The 14,778-nt window shown below is 45.2% G+C and overlaps 1 protein-coding gene across 3 annotated transcripts in view; it reads right to left on the reverse strand.

Annotated features, from left to right (window-relative positions):
- Window positions 1–2,038: 2,038 nt before the first annotated feature.
- The window catches only part of GNB1L (G protein subunit beta 1 like), a 41,904-nt gene continuing 29,164 nt past the window's right edge, over window positions 2,039–14,778 (reverse strand). For all 3 annotated transcript variants that reach the window (XM_027652045.1, XM_027652044.1, XM_027652042.1), the window contains exons 5-7: window positions 13,363–13,461; window positions 8,618–8,833; window positions 2,039–4,089 (exon numbers count right to left, since the gene is read on the reverse strand). In XM_027652045.1, the coding sequence (XP_027507846.1) occupies window positions 3,823–4,089; window positions 8,618–8,833; window positions 13,363–13,461 (582 nt within the window). In that variant the 3' untranslated portion in view covers window positions 2,039–3,822. The remainder of the gene's footprint in view (window positions 4,090–8,617; window positions 8,834–13,362; window positions 13,462–14,778) is intronic.

A 14,778-nucleotide genomic window follows, 5' to 3' on the forward strand; every position in this document is an offset into this window, starting at 1 on the left:
CCTTTGGTTTACATCACTAACATGGCTCCTGCAGTAGTCACTGTTCTATCTTTGTTCTTGGCAGACTGAATTAAAGGAAAGATTTATTAATTTGTAAGTTGGCTTTGTAGATGCATCTTAAACGTGCTAAAAACAAAAAGCAGTCCAGAAACCAGTATTAACTTAACTATAAAAATCTGCTCTTTTAAACTCAAACCTTTGCAACAATCCAAGTCAAGATGCAGAGAACAATTTATTGGCTTGCTGAAGCAATTGCATTGCATAAGGCTAAATTTAACAACTGTCTCATTGCAGGCCCCCAGCCTACTTCCTTTTTCACTCATTACTACAAATACAATTAATCTCCTCTTTCCTTGCTCATCTACACTTAGGACTGCAATGCTTTATGGCTCATGTACTGATAAGAGAAAGGGATTTAACTAATGGGTTCATTTGCAAATAATGTTAGAGGGTCAGAGATCACCATTCATTCCAGTGGTGATAAATATTCCATGTAATGGCTGCACAAATGCTGGTGTTTGGGATTTATTTCTATTAGTTTACGAATGCTGGTTGCTTTCTTCCTCTCACAGTGCCAAAGACAGTGATTCTTGGGAGGAAGCCTTTTGTAATAATTTAGCTGTCATCACCTTCACTCCTGAATCCTTTAGCCCTGTTCCTTACTGGCAGGTGAGATTCCAGAACTCACTCCAGCAGCTTAAGGTGGCTCTTCACTCACAACCTTCCTGCTAAGCAAGTCAGCTGAAATCCGGGTGATAACCATGCTCATGGCACAATTGTAACGAGCTTTAAATTATTTTTTTTTAATTAAAAAAGTTGTTACTTTAATAGATGCAATCAGACAACTGTATTTTACAATTATACTCAGACAACTGTGTTTTACAGTCTATAGCAATATAGACTGTCCTTCCTGTTGGAAATCATTCTTCTTTGGGGAAGTCCAGGTTAGTTCCTTAAGGATATAAAATTTTAGAAGATTCTAATTCACAATTCAACAATGGCATTTAGGCTCAACTCTAAATCAAACTAATATAGTCTGGTTGCTCATTTCAAGGAAACTATAATGTGAAAGAGAAATGTTTATTGGGTGTTTAAATAAAATCAGTAGTGATGTAAAGTGTTAATGAATTAACTGTAATGTGCAAAAGTATGAGCTGGATAGTGCTTTGGTAATGGGAAGTATAGGATGGGTCTGTTCTTGCAAGCAGCTCTGCAACCTGTGTCCTTCCTCTTGAAGCTGATGAAATTCTTTACCTCTGTGTCTGCCTGGTAGTGAGATGCAGTTCATGCCCTCATTTTCAATTTGTACTTGCATGACTGAGTTTATTTTTAACTCTGCCTAATCAGACAAATATAAATATTTAACTCCCAGCAAAAGGCAGTGTTAGATGTGACAGCACATACTCATCTTCAAGAGTATCTTCCAAAGGACCTATTCGTAACTCTAAACATCCCTTATGAGTCTCCACAATGCCTTTAGACACAGACATTGACAGTAAATGGCATTTTTTAGGGAAAATAGTATACTCCAGAATTCCTGACTTTCAGGCTCTGATCTAATAGTGCTCCTATTAAGGCACAGGGTATTAATCCTTCCTTGCCAGGGGGCTGCCACTGTGCCAGTGCAGAGTGTTTGAGCAGCAGTTGTTTGCTGAGTGGCTGTAAGGGGCAGAGGTCTCTGCTCTGGGGCCCGAGCTGCAGGGGTGAGCCAGCTGTGCCAGGAGCAGGAGCCCGGCCCAGCCACGCCTTGGCACCTCACAGTGTCCCTGGAGCATCAGGTGCTCCTCACTGGCTCTCAGTGCTGCAGGTTTGCATCAGTCAGTCTGGAAACGGCTTCCCCACCCTCTCACTGCGCTCTGTGGCACAGAGCCTTCCTGTCCAGAGGATGAATTACTGCTCTGCCAGGACCAGGCTCCTCTCATTTCCTGCAGTAACCATTGCCCCAGGTGGGCGAGCCCCGGATTCCTTTCCCACTGGATGAGCAGTAACCCTGCAGGCACTGGGCACTGCCCAGCAGTGCAGGCTGGACAGGAACTCTTGCACCCCCCTCACACCCCCAGGCCAGTGTGGTGTGTCCTGACAGGACAGCCCAGTGGGAGCTTTGGACCCTGGACCACACTCAGCAGTGCTTTCTCTAGTTATTCATTGCATTGTTTCTTTGTCAGTTCTGACTTAAGAAAGGGGGAAAAGAACAAAAGGTCTCTTCCAGCAGCAGCTTTGTGGAGACGGCCCCTCATTCCATAGGCTGGAGCTGCGTGTGCAGTGGGAGCAGCTCCTCCTCTGTGTGGGAGGGGATGAGGGTGGAGGTGGAGCACTTGGTCTGTGCAACTCTGTCTGGTAGATGTAATGAACACCATCACCTCCCCTTGACTTGGGATCACTCAAAATTAGGCTTTAACTTTCAACTGCAATGTGATCCTCCATGCAGCTACTGAATAGTAAAGAAATAATCAAAGAAATGCATTATTTAAACTGTCATTACACTCCAAAATGTGTAAGGCCACGTTTTATTTAGAAAAGCCTGGCAACAGTATCCTGATTTCTGTTTTAATGGAAAGAACACCAGGCTGGGTGCTTAAGGCTTTCAGTCCAGCAGTATTCTCTGCCTGCAAAGCACAGCTGGGTAACAGACCCAGACCTTAATTTCCATGTGTGTTTGTCCTGAAATAATTTCTAAAGTCTTTGATGTTGCTGTTCACTGCACTTTTGGTGCCTTTTTCTTTGATTTCTAGGTCTTTATAGTGCAGAAACAATTATTTCCAATAAGTATCAACAGTGCCCAGCCTGGACACAGTTGCCACTGCAGCTTTGTGACCCAATCCAGCAGTGGTGTGGCTCTGAACACACGGGGGGGAGGGTGTCTAAAATGCCTCAGAAGAATGCAAATGCTGCTTCATGAGTCAAACCAAAAACCCTCCGTGAATGAATTTTAGCTTCCACAACCCTAGAGATGACAAGTTAACGGAGCCATTTGCACCGTGTGGGTAGGGATTTACCCCAGCACTTCCCCTAAATGTTAATGAGAGTTGTGTGGCTGAATCCCAGACTTGCCCTGCTGAAACCTACCCCGAAGTCTCCAAGGAGAAGGGTGCTAATTGGATTGCTGAGTTCAAATCCTGCAGCTCGTCAGCCTGTGGGAAGGATTTAGCACTGCTCTGGAAAGGGCTTTACAAAGCTTTGCAGTGCAGTGCAGGGGAAGATTTTTCCCTTTCTTTTTTGTGATTAATTGTGAGGCTTGAGGTGACAGGAGACATAATGAAATTCATAAGTGCCAAAGGCCGTCCCTAGTCACATTCCTGGCTGTTGGTTTAAGTTAGAAACTTGACAGAAGTGTGAACAAATCAAGGTTGTTCTGATAGCCCTTCAGTTACAGGGAAGAAAAAGTAACTGACAATGAGAAACCACTGGAGGTGGTTTAATGGGTATAAATTTTCAAGAAAGAGTGATATTTTGCACTGATTCAAATTCTTGGTTACATAAATGGCTTACAAACAGATGTATTCTGCCCCCACCACAGTTTGAGGGATTCCAGTCCTTTTTCACAAGAGATAATGGCACAAGTTATTTCAGCAACCTGCCAAAGAAAAGCTGTTGCAAAACCTGTAGCAGAACCCAAAGCAACTTGTTCTGTGTCTTTGTGACTGGCCTTTTTCTGCTTGTTATGGATTTTAAAAGTCCTTCTCTGGAAAACAAAATTTGCAGCTTAAACAGGCAGCATTAGGAATTAACCTGGGACTCTCACTTCAGCCTGGAGACAGATGCTCCGAGTTCCCTCCATGCAGGTTTGTGTTCCAGGAGTGCTGCCCCAGCCCCTGGCAGGTGTCAGCTCTGGGTGTACAGTGACCAGAGGCTGATGCGCTGGTCCTTGGAGCCGGCTGCCAGCAGCCTGTCCCGGGGGTTCCTGTGGTCCGAGAAGGACACGCAGTGGGCAGTTGCTGTGTGATAGTCCAGCACTGCTAAGGGCTTCAGTTTTTTCCAGCCAAAGATCCTGATGCGATGATCCCACCCTGCTGTTGCTAAAATCTTCTTGTCTGGACGGATGGTGATGTCAGCTATGCCCGCGTTGACGAGTTCGTGTGTTTTGCAAACCTGGGGGAAAAAGTCACAGCTGAGTTCCAGTTGTTCAAAACAGAAGAGAAAGAACCTTTTGGCACCTTAGCAGGTGTCGTGCCCACCCAAACACACCCCTGTCACACGCAGGGTGGAGCTTTTCACCACGGGGGGATGGTGTTTAGGGAGAACAACTGTAGACAGAGATGGAAAACACCTTACCTTGAGCCTTCCCACCTCCAGCACCACTGTCTGAAAATAAACCCTTTATGTTTTGAGTTTATTTTGCATTGAAATTTATATTCTGTCTCAAGCAAAGCTCTGAGTCAAGGTTTTGAGCACCAGACTACACAGCTGTGCCCTTTTCTTCCAGCTATTCTTGCATGAGCTGCAATGTTCAGAGCTAAGGCCATATATTTTCCCTGCTTCTTCAATATTCCCAGGCTGAGATTTGGAGCTGATGAGTACCTGCTACTCATTTCTACTACTGTGGCCCCCCAGAAAGCCCCCAGTAAGCTGTTATAGCATCTATCCTTGAGAAAGGAATGCTTCCAGGAATTGGGTTACAGTGTCAGGAAATCTGTATTTCTAGTACTCCTTCCTAAGAGACTTTTATTTACACCAAATTCCAAGAAGGGGATTATGACCAAGTTATTGATTTCAATCTTGGGAGCCTTTTGTTGCTGTTTGGAGACTACTGGGGAGCAAGTTTCTGAGGGGCACAATTACACTGGAAGGCATTGGGCTTCCTTCAGGAGGCACTGGGGCTGCAGAGGACTCAGCCCTTGGAAAGAAAAGTTTTCACTTCACTGACACAAGTTTCTCTTGAAGCACAGAAAAAAGGCTGAATATAATAGGTTTGCTGTTCTCCCCTCAGGTAACTTGTAGCAGTGAGCACTCTGGCTCTGAGACACACAGAATGTGCACCCGTGTGTGTGTGTTGGAACAGCCCAGCTCTTGTCACGGTGGCAAAGGCACCTGTGGTGTGACCCTGGCCCAGAACCGCAGTTATTTATCAGCACAGGTGGAAACGATGTGTTTGTTTTGTCACTGTCTGTCTACTGAGGCCCGAGTCTGGAGCTGTCTTGTACTAAAGCCCAATATCCTCCAGTGCCTGTTTTAATACACTGTTGGTGTTTGCTGTTTGTCTCAGCTGGGAAGGGATTGACAAGCACATTCCATGGGAGCAGCTTTCCCCCTTGAAGGACATTCCATGATACACAGTTAGTACAGGATTATAGAGAACAAATTAACTGCAGATAACTTTAACCTTTACACTGACCATAGAAAACTCCAGAAATGTTGGTCAAAGTTAGTTTCAGATGCAGTTGAAGATATTTGGAATCTTACAGACACAAAGCCATAAGCAATTATTTTTTAACTGTGTAACAATGCCCTAGCTACATACTCAAACAGAAGAAGTGTGCAGTTTGATGAGAAAAAAGGCTAAATGAAACTTGACATGCTCCACACATTCCTCTTTTAAAGACAACCTGAAGAATGTGTCTCCAACCAATTCAGAAGAGGACAGCAAGTTTTGCTCAAGCCTAATGAGCAGCAGGAGGCTGTATGGGGGCCTTTTTGTGGGGCTGCCACTGTCAAACCTGTGCTTTTGGTTAGTGCTTGTGTTCCAAGCCCCCCAGTTAGGCTCATGCAGCATGGCCTCACTGGAATTTCTGTGGGCCTAAGTGTCCTGGGAAGGAAGGATTTGTTCCTTCCCTCACCAGCCTGGCAGTGCCAGCTGGGCCTTGCTCTGGGATTGTTGGCTAATGGCTGCAGCCAGGCCCGGGCGTGGTGCTGCCACCGTTCCTGGCAGTTCTGGGCAGGATCCCCAGAGCACCAGGGAGACACAGCACTCAGCAAGCCACGGCTTGAACAGAGCCTGGCACGGCCCTGCCTGTGGCTGTGCAGCAGGAGGAACAGGGGGCATTTGTGCGTGATCTGCAAATACAGGAGCAAAGCAACACCTTGCTCAAGGTATTTGCAGCCAGGTGAAATCCTAGTGCCAGCATCTGTGCCATCCAGGGACTTACTACACTAAGTCACTAACTACAGTAGTCTAATGCATACCAACATCATTCCCTAACCAGAAAACCAGCTTGTAATTAAGAAAACAAAGAGGTAAAAACAGGTGAGCTGCTTTCAGCCAGTCCTGACCAAGGACACTTGCATCAACACCCAAAGCACGTCTTTAAGCCCTCTGCTTATTAGAAAAATAGCCAAATAGCAGCAGCCTAAGCTTTAGTGTTTGGGGAAAAAGCCTCAGCAACCAAACTAACAAAACTTACGTTACATCTTATAAAACCTTTTTTCTTGTCATATATAAAGGAGCTTCTGTGGTTATCAGATTTCTTAGTTCTGCTTTGTTTATTCACCTGCAGAAGCTGTTTACCTCCTACATTCTACCACAAACATCATCACATAATTACACTATCTCATCCGAATCAGAAGGCTCAGAACCAATCCTGGCATTTGCTGACAGTGATGATTTCAGCAACTTTCCTGTAGAAGACAATACCCCAAACTTTCCCCATAGCAATAAACTGTGCAGTTACCTTCATCATCTCCTCATTGACACACTGGAACACTGCCACTTCAAACAGAGCTGAGCACCATCATTGCATCATTATTTCTGCACCGGCAGATAGCTCTGCCCCGCGTTCACTTATTAAAACCTCTTCGAATAAAAATAATGTGCCACTGAGTGGCTTTCCAACGTCTACCATTACCTCAGGTACCTGGAATGTCAGGGAAAAAAATCCCCATCTGGTTTATATTATTAATGCAATAGTGGAAAAAAACTTAATCTATGTCCTTGACAATCTCTAGTTCTCCTATGAAAGATGCATTTTATTAGGGCATTCATACTCGCATGGAGCACAGGAACATTGCTTGGAGCTTCTAATACTTGACAGTTAAATTTCTTCTGAGAAAAGCTACTATCTCTGTGTGAGCTGCTGAGGGTGTAGCTAATCCTGCATCTCCTGGGAATGTGAATACCTGGTGAAAAACAATACCTGGAACATTTCAGGTGAACAACTGCTTTTCCCATGAGTTGTACCTGTAGCCCTCCATTAGGGTTAACTCATAACTGGAACGTGCTGTGAAGAACAATATTTCCTTTGAATTAGGAAAAAGTTATGCTATAATTAATATGAAGGAACAACCTCCTCTCCAGCACCAGAGTATTTGAAGCTTTAAGAAGGCTGTCTTGGTGTCAGATTCCTGACACCTTGGCCTTGGAGAACTAGTCTCAATACCAAGCTTCTTACTAGGATTGCTCACCTTCCTTCCCCTTCCCTGAGCTAAGGACACCACGTGCAGATGGTGACAGTAGTGGCAGAAAGGCTGGGCAAAGATCACCAAAAAACCCAATAAACCCAAACCGTGGCAACTGTGCCCCAGCCTTGTGGCCCAGGACACCTTCCCTGCCCGTTCCGAGTGCCCCGTTCCTGCTGTGCTGCAGGTTCAGTGCAGCTCAGACCCTGCTGGGCCAGGGCTGTGTCCCCACACTGCCCCAGCACCCTGCTCTGTGGGGATGCCTTGCAGGCTCCACACCTTTGTAGTGACCCCCAGGCGATGAGTCAGCGCTGGATGGCCCAGCATGTGCTTTTCTTCCTGTAGCACCATTCAGAAAACAGCACTAACTTGCTACATTACCTACAAAAATCTCCATAAAAGCTGCAACGTGGCTGGAACAGCCATTATTGTTCTCCCATGAACTGGTGCATCCACAGCTCTCTTCTCCAGGATGGTGTGGGGCACACAGGGTCCTTCCCCTTGTTTATGGGACAACTGCCACTTTAAAGAGGGATGCTTTGGCTGTTTTAATGTTCATGAGCCTTTATTTATGCGCTTCATTTCCACACCTGGGTAAATCCTATTTCCCCCTTGGCACTGCTGGATCACCTGCTAAGATTGTCTAGATACCAGCAGTGTTTATGGCCATTCACTGAACTGGTGTCTCCTCCTAAACCAGCCTCTCCAGGTGTGTTGCTGGGCACAAACTTGTGCACCAACTGCCTGATGTTGTGTCTCTGCGGAGCTCTGTAGCTGCCAAAGGAAGGTGGCTGCCTGAGCCTCTCGTCCTCTTGGTGCTGCTTGGGCTACTCCTACTCTTTTTTCTGTGAAGTATTTCATGGAATACTTCTGTCTTTCCCACAGTGGAAAGAAAGCTCTAGCCATTCAAGCAGAACCTTTAGAAAAGCAATCCTTTGTTTCTCATTTTTGTAACTCATTTATAATGTTTAGGGCATTCCAAGAGCTCGATACTACTAACGTGATAAATGAAGATACAGAGGCAATGGCTTGAGTAATGCTAGGCCTGTGTGCCTGTTGCAACTTTGGTAAAACCAGAAACATGTGAGAGAGGGGTTTTTTTCTTTTTTTTCTAAATCCTCACCATCTTTTGCTAAGTCTGGTCACATAGCACAGACATTCTAACCAGTCTGTGATTAATTAGCTAGAGATCTGCAACAACTCCTCTTCATGACTAAATATTTTTTTAGTCTATCAAACTGTTAGTGCAGAGTGGGATAAATGACACTAGAGGGCCAGTGATGCTGACCTGGAGGTTCTGTTGCTCATTGAGGCTCCAGATGCAAAGCACCTTTTCAGATGAGCCCGAGATCCCCCTGGTCCTCTCCGAGTCAAAGTCGAGGCTCATCACTGGCTCCTGGTGGCAAATGAGTTGGCTCAACGCTTTTCCCATTGTCACATTCCAGAGGACCACTGATCCATCTTCATAGCCAGCCAGAAGCAAGGGTTGGGAACCACAGCTGAGCTGATCAAGGAAAAAGTAAAATTGTTTGAGAAGTAAATAGTCTGTTAGGAAAATTACCATCCCGAGGTAGGTTCCAGTCCAAGCACCAAGAGAATAAATGAAAATGCTGACTGGAGTAGAAGTGATAAAGTGTTAGGAGTGTGAATGTCAAATCCTGAGAGTCCATCCACTTACAGAAGGCAGTACTAGGTACTGTGAACTTATGGGGTTTATATCTACAGATCAAATTCTAAATTTTATATATAAAATATATACCTAACATACGCACACACATATATACACACAGATATAGAAAATTTCTCTCTGAAAATGCAAACTATTGCCCTCTGCAACACTTGAAAAGAGGCTGCCTGAAGTTCTCAGGAGCTTTACTTCATGGTCTGAACTTTATCTGCACTTCTTAAAGAAAATTCTGCAGAGTAACTGAGTTGCTGTCAAGCACTGCAGCCCCCGTGGGCACTGACAGAAGTGCCATGCCAAGGATTGCAGTCCCACACTGCCAGGGGCAGGGTTACACAGGGGGATCCTGTGCTCCAAGGAAAACACTGAACACTGAGGCACCAAGGGGTTAATGGGCCCCCAGTCCCACTGTAACCAATTGAAAGCTCTTTTGATTAATGATGTCACAGGCCAAAGGCCACGGCACCCTGGGCAGACACCTAATTTATTTAAGCCCCTGAAATAACTCAAAGAAGGGAACATTACTGGATTACGTGTCACACTTAAGGAAAATATTCATCATTGCTCCAGCCAAAAGACTAATGATCCCGTGGGCAGTGACTGCTTACAAGAGTGAAGATGCAAATCCCCAATGAAAAGCAACTAAAAATGAGGCATCTGTTAATGCCAGTTATTTCTTCAATAGGAGAAGAAACATCGAAATAGACACTGGGACTCTGACCACCTCATGTAGGCACATCTAAGAAATGTATCCAGTAGGCTATTCAGATCCTTCCAAACACTGTCTGCTCCCACAGGATTTGTGTACTTGGTATTCAGTTCAAAACAAAGGTAAAGGACATAAAGAATTCATTTTTACCAGTGTGACATTACTGACTGAGGTCAAGCTCGCTGGCTGTCAGTGCCATGACACAAACCTGCAGTGGCCAAAGCCTCACTGCCTCTATTTATGGTCCACACTGTTCTCCCACTGCTTCTTATTTGTCCCGGGGGGAGTTAAACAGGAGAGGGGTGGTCTGGTAACAGCCTCATGTGCTTCCTCATCTTATTCAGCCCAGGGCAGTGTTTGAATGAGGAAAGGATCTCACTGAGCAGGGAAGAACGTTTCCCCTTAAGAGAAGGGAACCAAGGGGAAATCCTTGGAAATGTAGGAAATCCCCTACATCATCCTTCTGAAGGGGTCTGTCCACACCTGGGATCTTGCAGGAACCTCCTTCTTTCTTTTCAGACCCCTTTTCCTTTGAAAAGGTAGGGAGCATGCTCTGGCTAGAAAGGCCCACAAAGCAGGTCTCTCATAGTGCCCAGAACTGTGAACAATTTTTCTGTCAATTTTTGATTTACTAAAATAATATAACATCAGAGCAATGAATATATGTCAAATACATCTGAATTAATGTTAACTCATCAAGTATTTGGATCTGCTTTTTGATACCAAGGAAAAGTTAAAAAATTTAAATTAAATGAACATTCCAGATTTTATTTATATTTAATAAACGATAAAACCTTCAAGGCAAAACAAAGTATTTCACAGGTACTTTTAAGTTTAAAAAAAGCCCCAAGTTTAAGCATAAAAAAGCTCCACAATTATTTGTGCTGCTCTTCTGTCATTAGCCAGTGAAACGTGGTATGGAGGGGCAGGGTTGGCTCCTCTCCCTACTCCAAACAGCCCTCATGGAGCTCAGGGCCCTCGTGCAGATGGAGACACAGGTGAGTGCTCAGCATTTCCAGAAATGCCAAGCAAAAATATTTTTTTTGTGTTGTGGGTATCTCAGCTTAGATTTGAAAACCAGTAATTTGCAAGTGAGCTCTAAGATTGGTCTATTTTAAAAACCAAGTATTGTCTCCTATGAAATGAAAGTCTCCCACACTGCTTCTTCCTGACTTTGCTAACCACATGAAGTGTAATATTTCAATGAGTACATGAACTTGAGCAATAAAAGCTCTGGAAAGCTCAGGGGAGTTCTCAGGCTGAGACCTCAGCAGGCTCCCCTCACAGCCCTGTTCATCGCAGTTCCAGTGACGGACACTGCTGGAGACGTCTCACCGTGTCCTGTGCCAGTAGGAAAGTTCAATTATAAATCACTGCTCTTCCTAAGCAGAACATCTTGTTGTTGCATTTGGATAAGTGTCAAGGAAGGAAGAAAAGGTGATCTGCTGTCAACTCAACAGGAATAATTGCCACAGTTTATATAAAGTAATAACTCGGCGTTTCCAGTTTCGACATGTATTCTGCTCGTTGAATTATTTTGTTTGCACCATTACGCAACACGATGCCTTCCCCAAGGAGAGCACAAAATTTAAGGGAAGACTGTCCTTACTCCTGCAAATCCTACTCCACCCAATTAGTAATAGCAGGAAGGTGTGAAACGGAAGGGACACTGTATTTAATATAAATCTTCACAAGAAAAAAACTTACTGAATGAACTAGTATGTTTAAGGATAGACCTAGAAAAATAGGAGGGAAAGTGCTCAAAACGACCCAAATAAAGAGGTTGAAGCATTTGGATTGCTTAGGGGAATCCTCCCCCCAGCCTCAGTTGCCTTGTGCTGTGCAGAGCAGTCCCTCGTTCCCGCTGTCTGCTGTGTCCCTGAGCTCAGCCTTGGCTCCCTGGCACACAGGACACAGGGTGGTCCCTGCCTGCAGCCCCAGCTCTCCCTGGCCAGCCACACCAGCAGAATTCCTTCAGACCATCCTGGGGCTCTCTCCCTGTCAGCTTCTGTTCCAGCTTGTTCGTTCCCTGTGCCCTCACCAACACCAAACAGTCTCTCAGGCAACCCCTGGAGTGCCCCTCCCACGGGTCCGTCTGCACTGCCCAGCCCAGGTGTGTGCAGAGATCCTGCTCAGGAGGGGCTGAGCCCCTGCTCTGCTCTTCTGTGCTGACAGGGTTGCTCAGAGAGCCACTTCAGTGCCACCACAAACTGAATGCAGAGCATCACTGGTACCCCACATGGAATTATTTGCCCTTCAGGGTGTCCTGCTCCCCACGCTCTCAAACCAAGTTGCACACATTTGTAAAAGAGCAGACACAGCTGTGAGACTGTCAGGGATTAGCTGTACTTGCCTGGTGCAGTCTAGGAAGTTATGGTGAGTTCTCAGAGTCAGAATCTGCATGGAATAATTTACCTCTCCCAGTTCCCAGTTCTCTGCTTTATCCCCACTGGCAACAAAATTAAAAACTACATGAAATTAAGACTCTGCACCTGCTCTGCTTCCTAGAGGAATAGCAATATTAATGCATGCAGAAAATATGGCAAGACAGAGGACTTCTTATACAGGCAACAAAATTTTCAACACTGAACATTTCCTCAGTTATCTCCATCTTATTAAAAAATGTCCAGGAGACAGAAAGCCCCATTCATTTCATCGAGCACTGAACACTGACTGCATTTTTAGGAGAAACTTTGTTTAATAAAAGCCTAATCAGCCTATTTAATTTTCCTTCTATTTTTTTCCTAGTCTTTAATTACAGCGTGGGACTTGAACAGTGGCCTCTCCTACTTTTGTCTGACATCAGCAAATGAATTGCTCTAGATTTCAGTTGGTTCAGGACTTTGAGTGAAGACACTAAGGCCTCAAACTCTGATTGAGAATGTTTTCACCTGAAACCAACAAAATGTTGAGATGAGCCTGCAGGAACTACACATTTGGCATCAGCGTGGATGGTCCTGCAGACCTGTCACAGTGTGTGGTCAGGGGTTAAATGGCAATCAGCTTTGCCACCAGTTCTCTGGAGATTTAGAGCCAATCACTTCAACTCCTTCCTCCCTCTACTGCCACCTTTTTCTATTACTTGTCATTCGCTGTTGGCAGCCCATAAACATTATTGGCTAAATATTCTGCAAATATGGTTTTTTTTCACTAACTGCTTTTATTTACCTTTTTGTCCAAAGTCAGTACCACCATAAATATTTTGTTCCTATTGTATGTCTGGAATAGAAATGTTCATAGAGTGCTTCCTCGTCCTGAGGGCATTGAAGTGAATGTAATCTGCCATTAAAATCACAGTTTTCAAGCAACCCAGTCATTTCTCATCATTCTTAATGCAGTGAGAAACCATATCAAACAAGTGGCTTTGGTAAGTCATTCATTTTCCTCTTGATTGATGCAGAAAGTGTATCTATCCTAAGGATATAAAGCTTTCCCTGAGCATTTGCAAATCTTCCATTAAAGCTTGGAAAGCTCTGAAAGTTACATTAAGGATGTTCACAAATCTTTCCCCCCTTTAATAGTATAATTACTTGATTGGTTTGATAATAAATCAAAATCCAAGTGAAGAAAGATTCATGTGCTTCATATAAAATGAATCACAGGGAAAACATTTCACAATTAGCAGGCACTCTTGCCTTACCTGCCATAACTTCAGACACATGGGCATGCCCAGCTTGGCACCCACCTCTGGCTTCAAGGTACAGACTGACGTCTTGGATGGCAGCTCCAAAACCTGAACCTGACATCAGGAAAACAAGAGGAGTTGGTCAGGCTCCAGGTCAAAATTCTGCTCTTAAAAACACGAGTCTTTTAAGGTGATTAAGGTTAGTATAAGCTCCTCCAGTAAAAACTGTCTGCAGGAAGATGAGGAATGCATGCTAACTTGGAGCTCTAGGGGAATCTCCAGCTCTCTAAAGAAGTGCATTGTTTTAGGAACAGTGAGCACATCCTCTTCTCCACTCCTCCAGTTCATCTGCATTACAGTCTTCTTTCCAAACAGTAGATGACATGTGCACACAACAGATAACACTGCAGACTGCTTAAACTGAGAACACAGCCCTGCTTCCTTTCTCCTTTTTCCCTCTCTTGCTAATTTTTTGGCTGTGTTCCCCTCTGGACACTTGCATTCTCTGCTCTGTGCTGTTGTGGTAACACAGAAGTAGAGGCAGTGTGTGTTTGCCAGGAGGATGTTTTATTTCCTGCCGACTGCACTGACAAAGCCTGGCCCAGAGTCACTGGGCTCACTGGCTGCAGCAGTGTCAGCACACAGGTATTTTTAACACAGTGTTCTCTGACCCTGTTCAAAGCAGGGTCAGACAATGCTGTGTTAAACACCTGCTCTCTCTACAGAGCAGCTTCCCCTGCTTGCACTGATGGTAATGAATTACGGATCTGGTGTTTTTCTGGATTTTTTTTTTAAACATTGGGCAAGTCATTCCTCTGCCAAGGAAGAAGCTCATTTCCACCTCAGGATGATGGCAGGCAAGATCAGGAGTCTGCCTCTTCTGTTTGGCACTGGAAGGTTTTGAGTCTTGACTGACGTGGCAGTGCCTCAGCTCTGGGCTGGTTCTCAAGCCTGGAACTATGGAGAAATAGAAGCTCTTGAGTATCAAAACCTTGCTGCCAGAAACATGGCTGTTTCTCAAACACACCCCTAATCACCAAGGTGATCTTTTCTTTTAATTAAGTAAACAATGGTCTGCATTATGTTGTAAAATTAAACGACTTGAACCGCTTGGTAAATGAGCACCCGGCCGTCCTGGGCCCTTTCCGAAGGGGCAGGAGCCCGGCGGCGCTGCCGGACGGCCCCGGGGCGGAACCTCCCGGGGCATCGGAGGAGCTGCTGCACAAACACGGCTCCGCGGGGAGCCATCAATCACGGCCACGGCAGCTGCCATGGTTTCCAATCCCATCCTTTAGTTCAAAGCCTGCCAGAACATCTTCCTCTTTCTGGAGGCTGTGAGCCAGCCTGCCAGCAGCCAGCTGCTCTCGAGGACTGCAGCACCGCGCTCAGCACACCCCGCACTCAGCACACCCCGCACTCAGCACACCCCGC

The sequence above is a fragment of the Corapipo altera genome, unplaced genomic scaffold, assembly GCF_003945725.1.
Source record: "Corapipo altera isolate COAL_440 unplaced genomic scaffold, ASM394572v1 67, whole genome shotgun sequence".
Classification (NCBI taxonomy): domain Eukaryota; kingdom Metazoa; phylum Chordata; class Aves; order Passeriformes; family Pipridae; genus Corapipo; species Corapipo altera.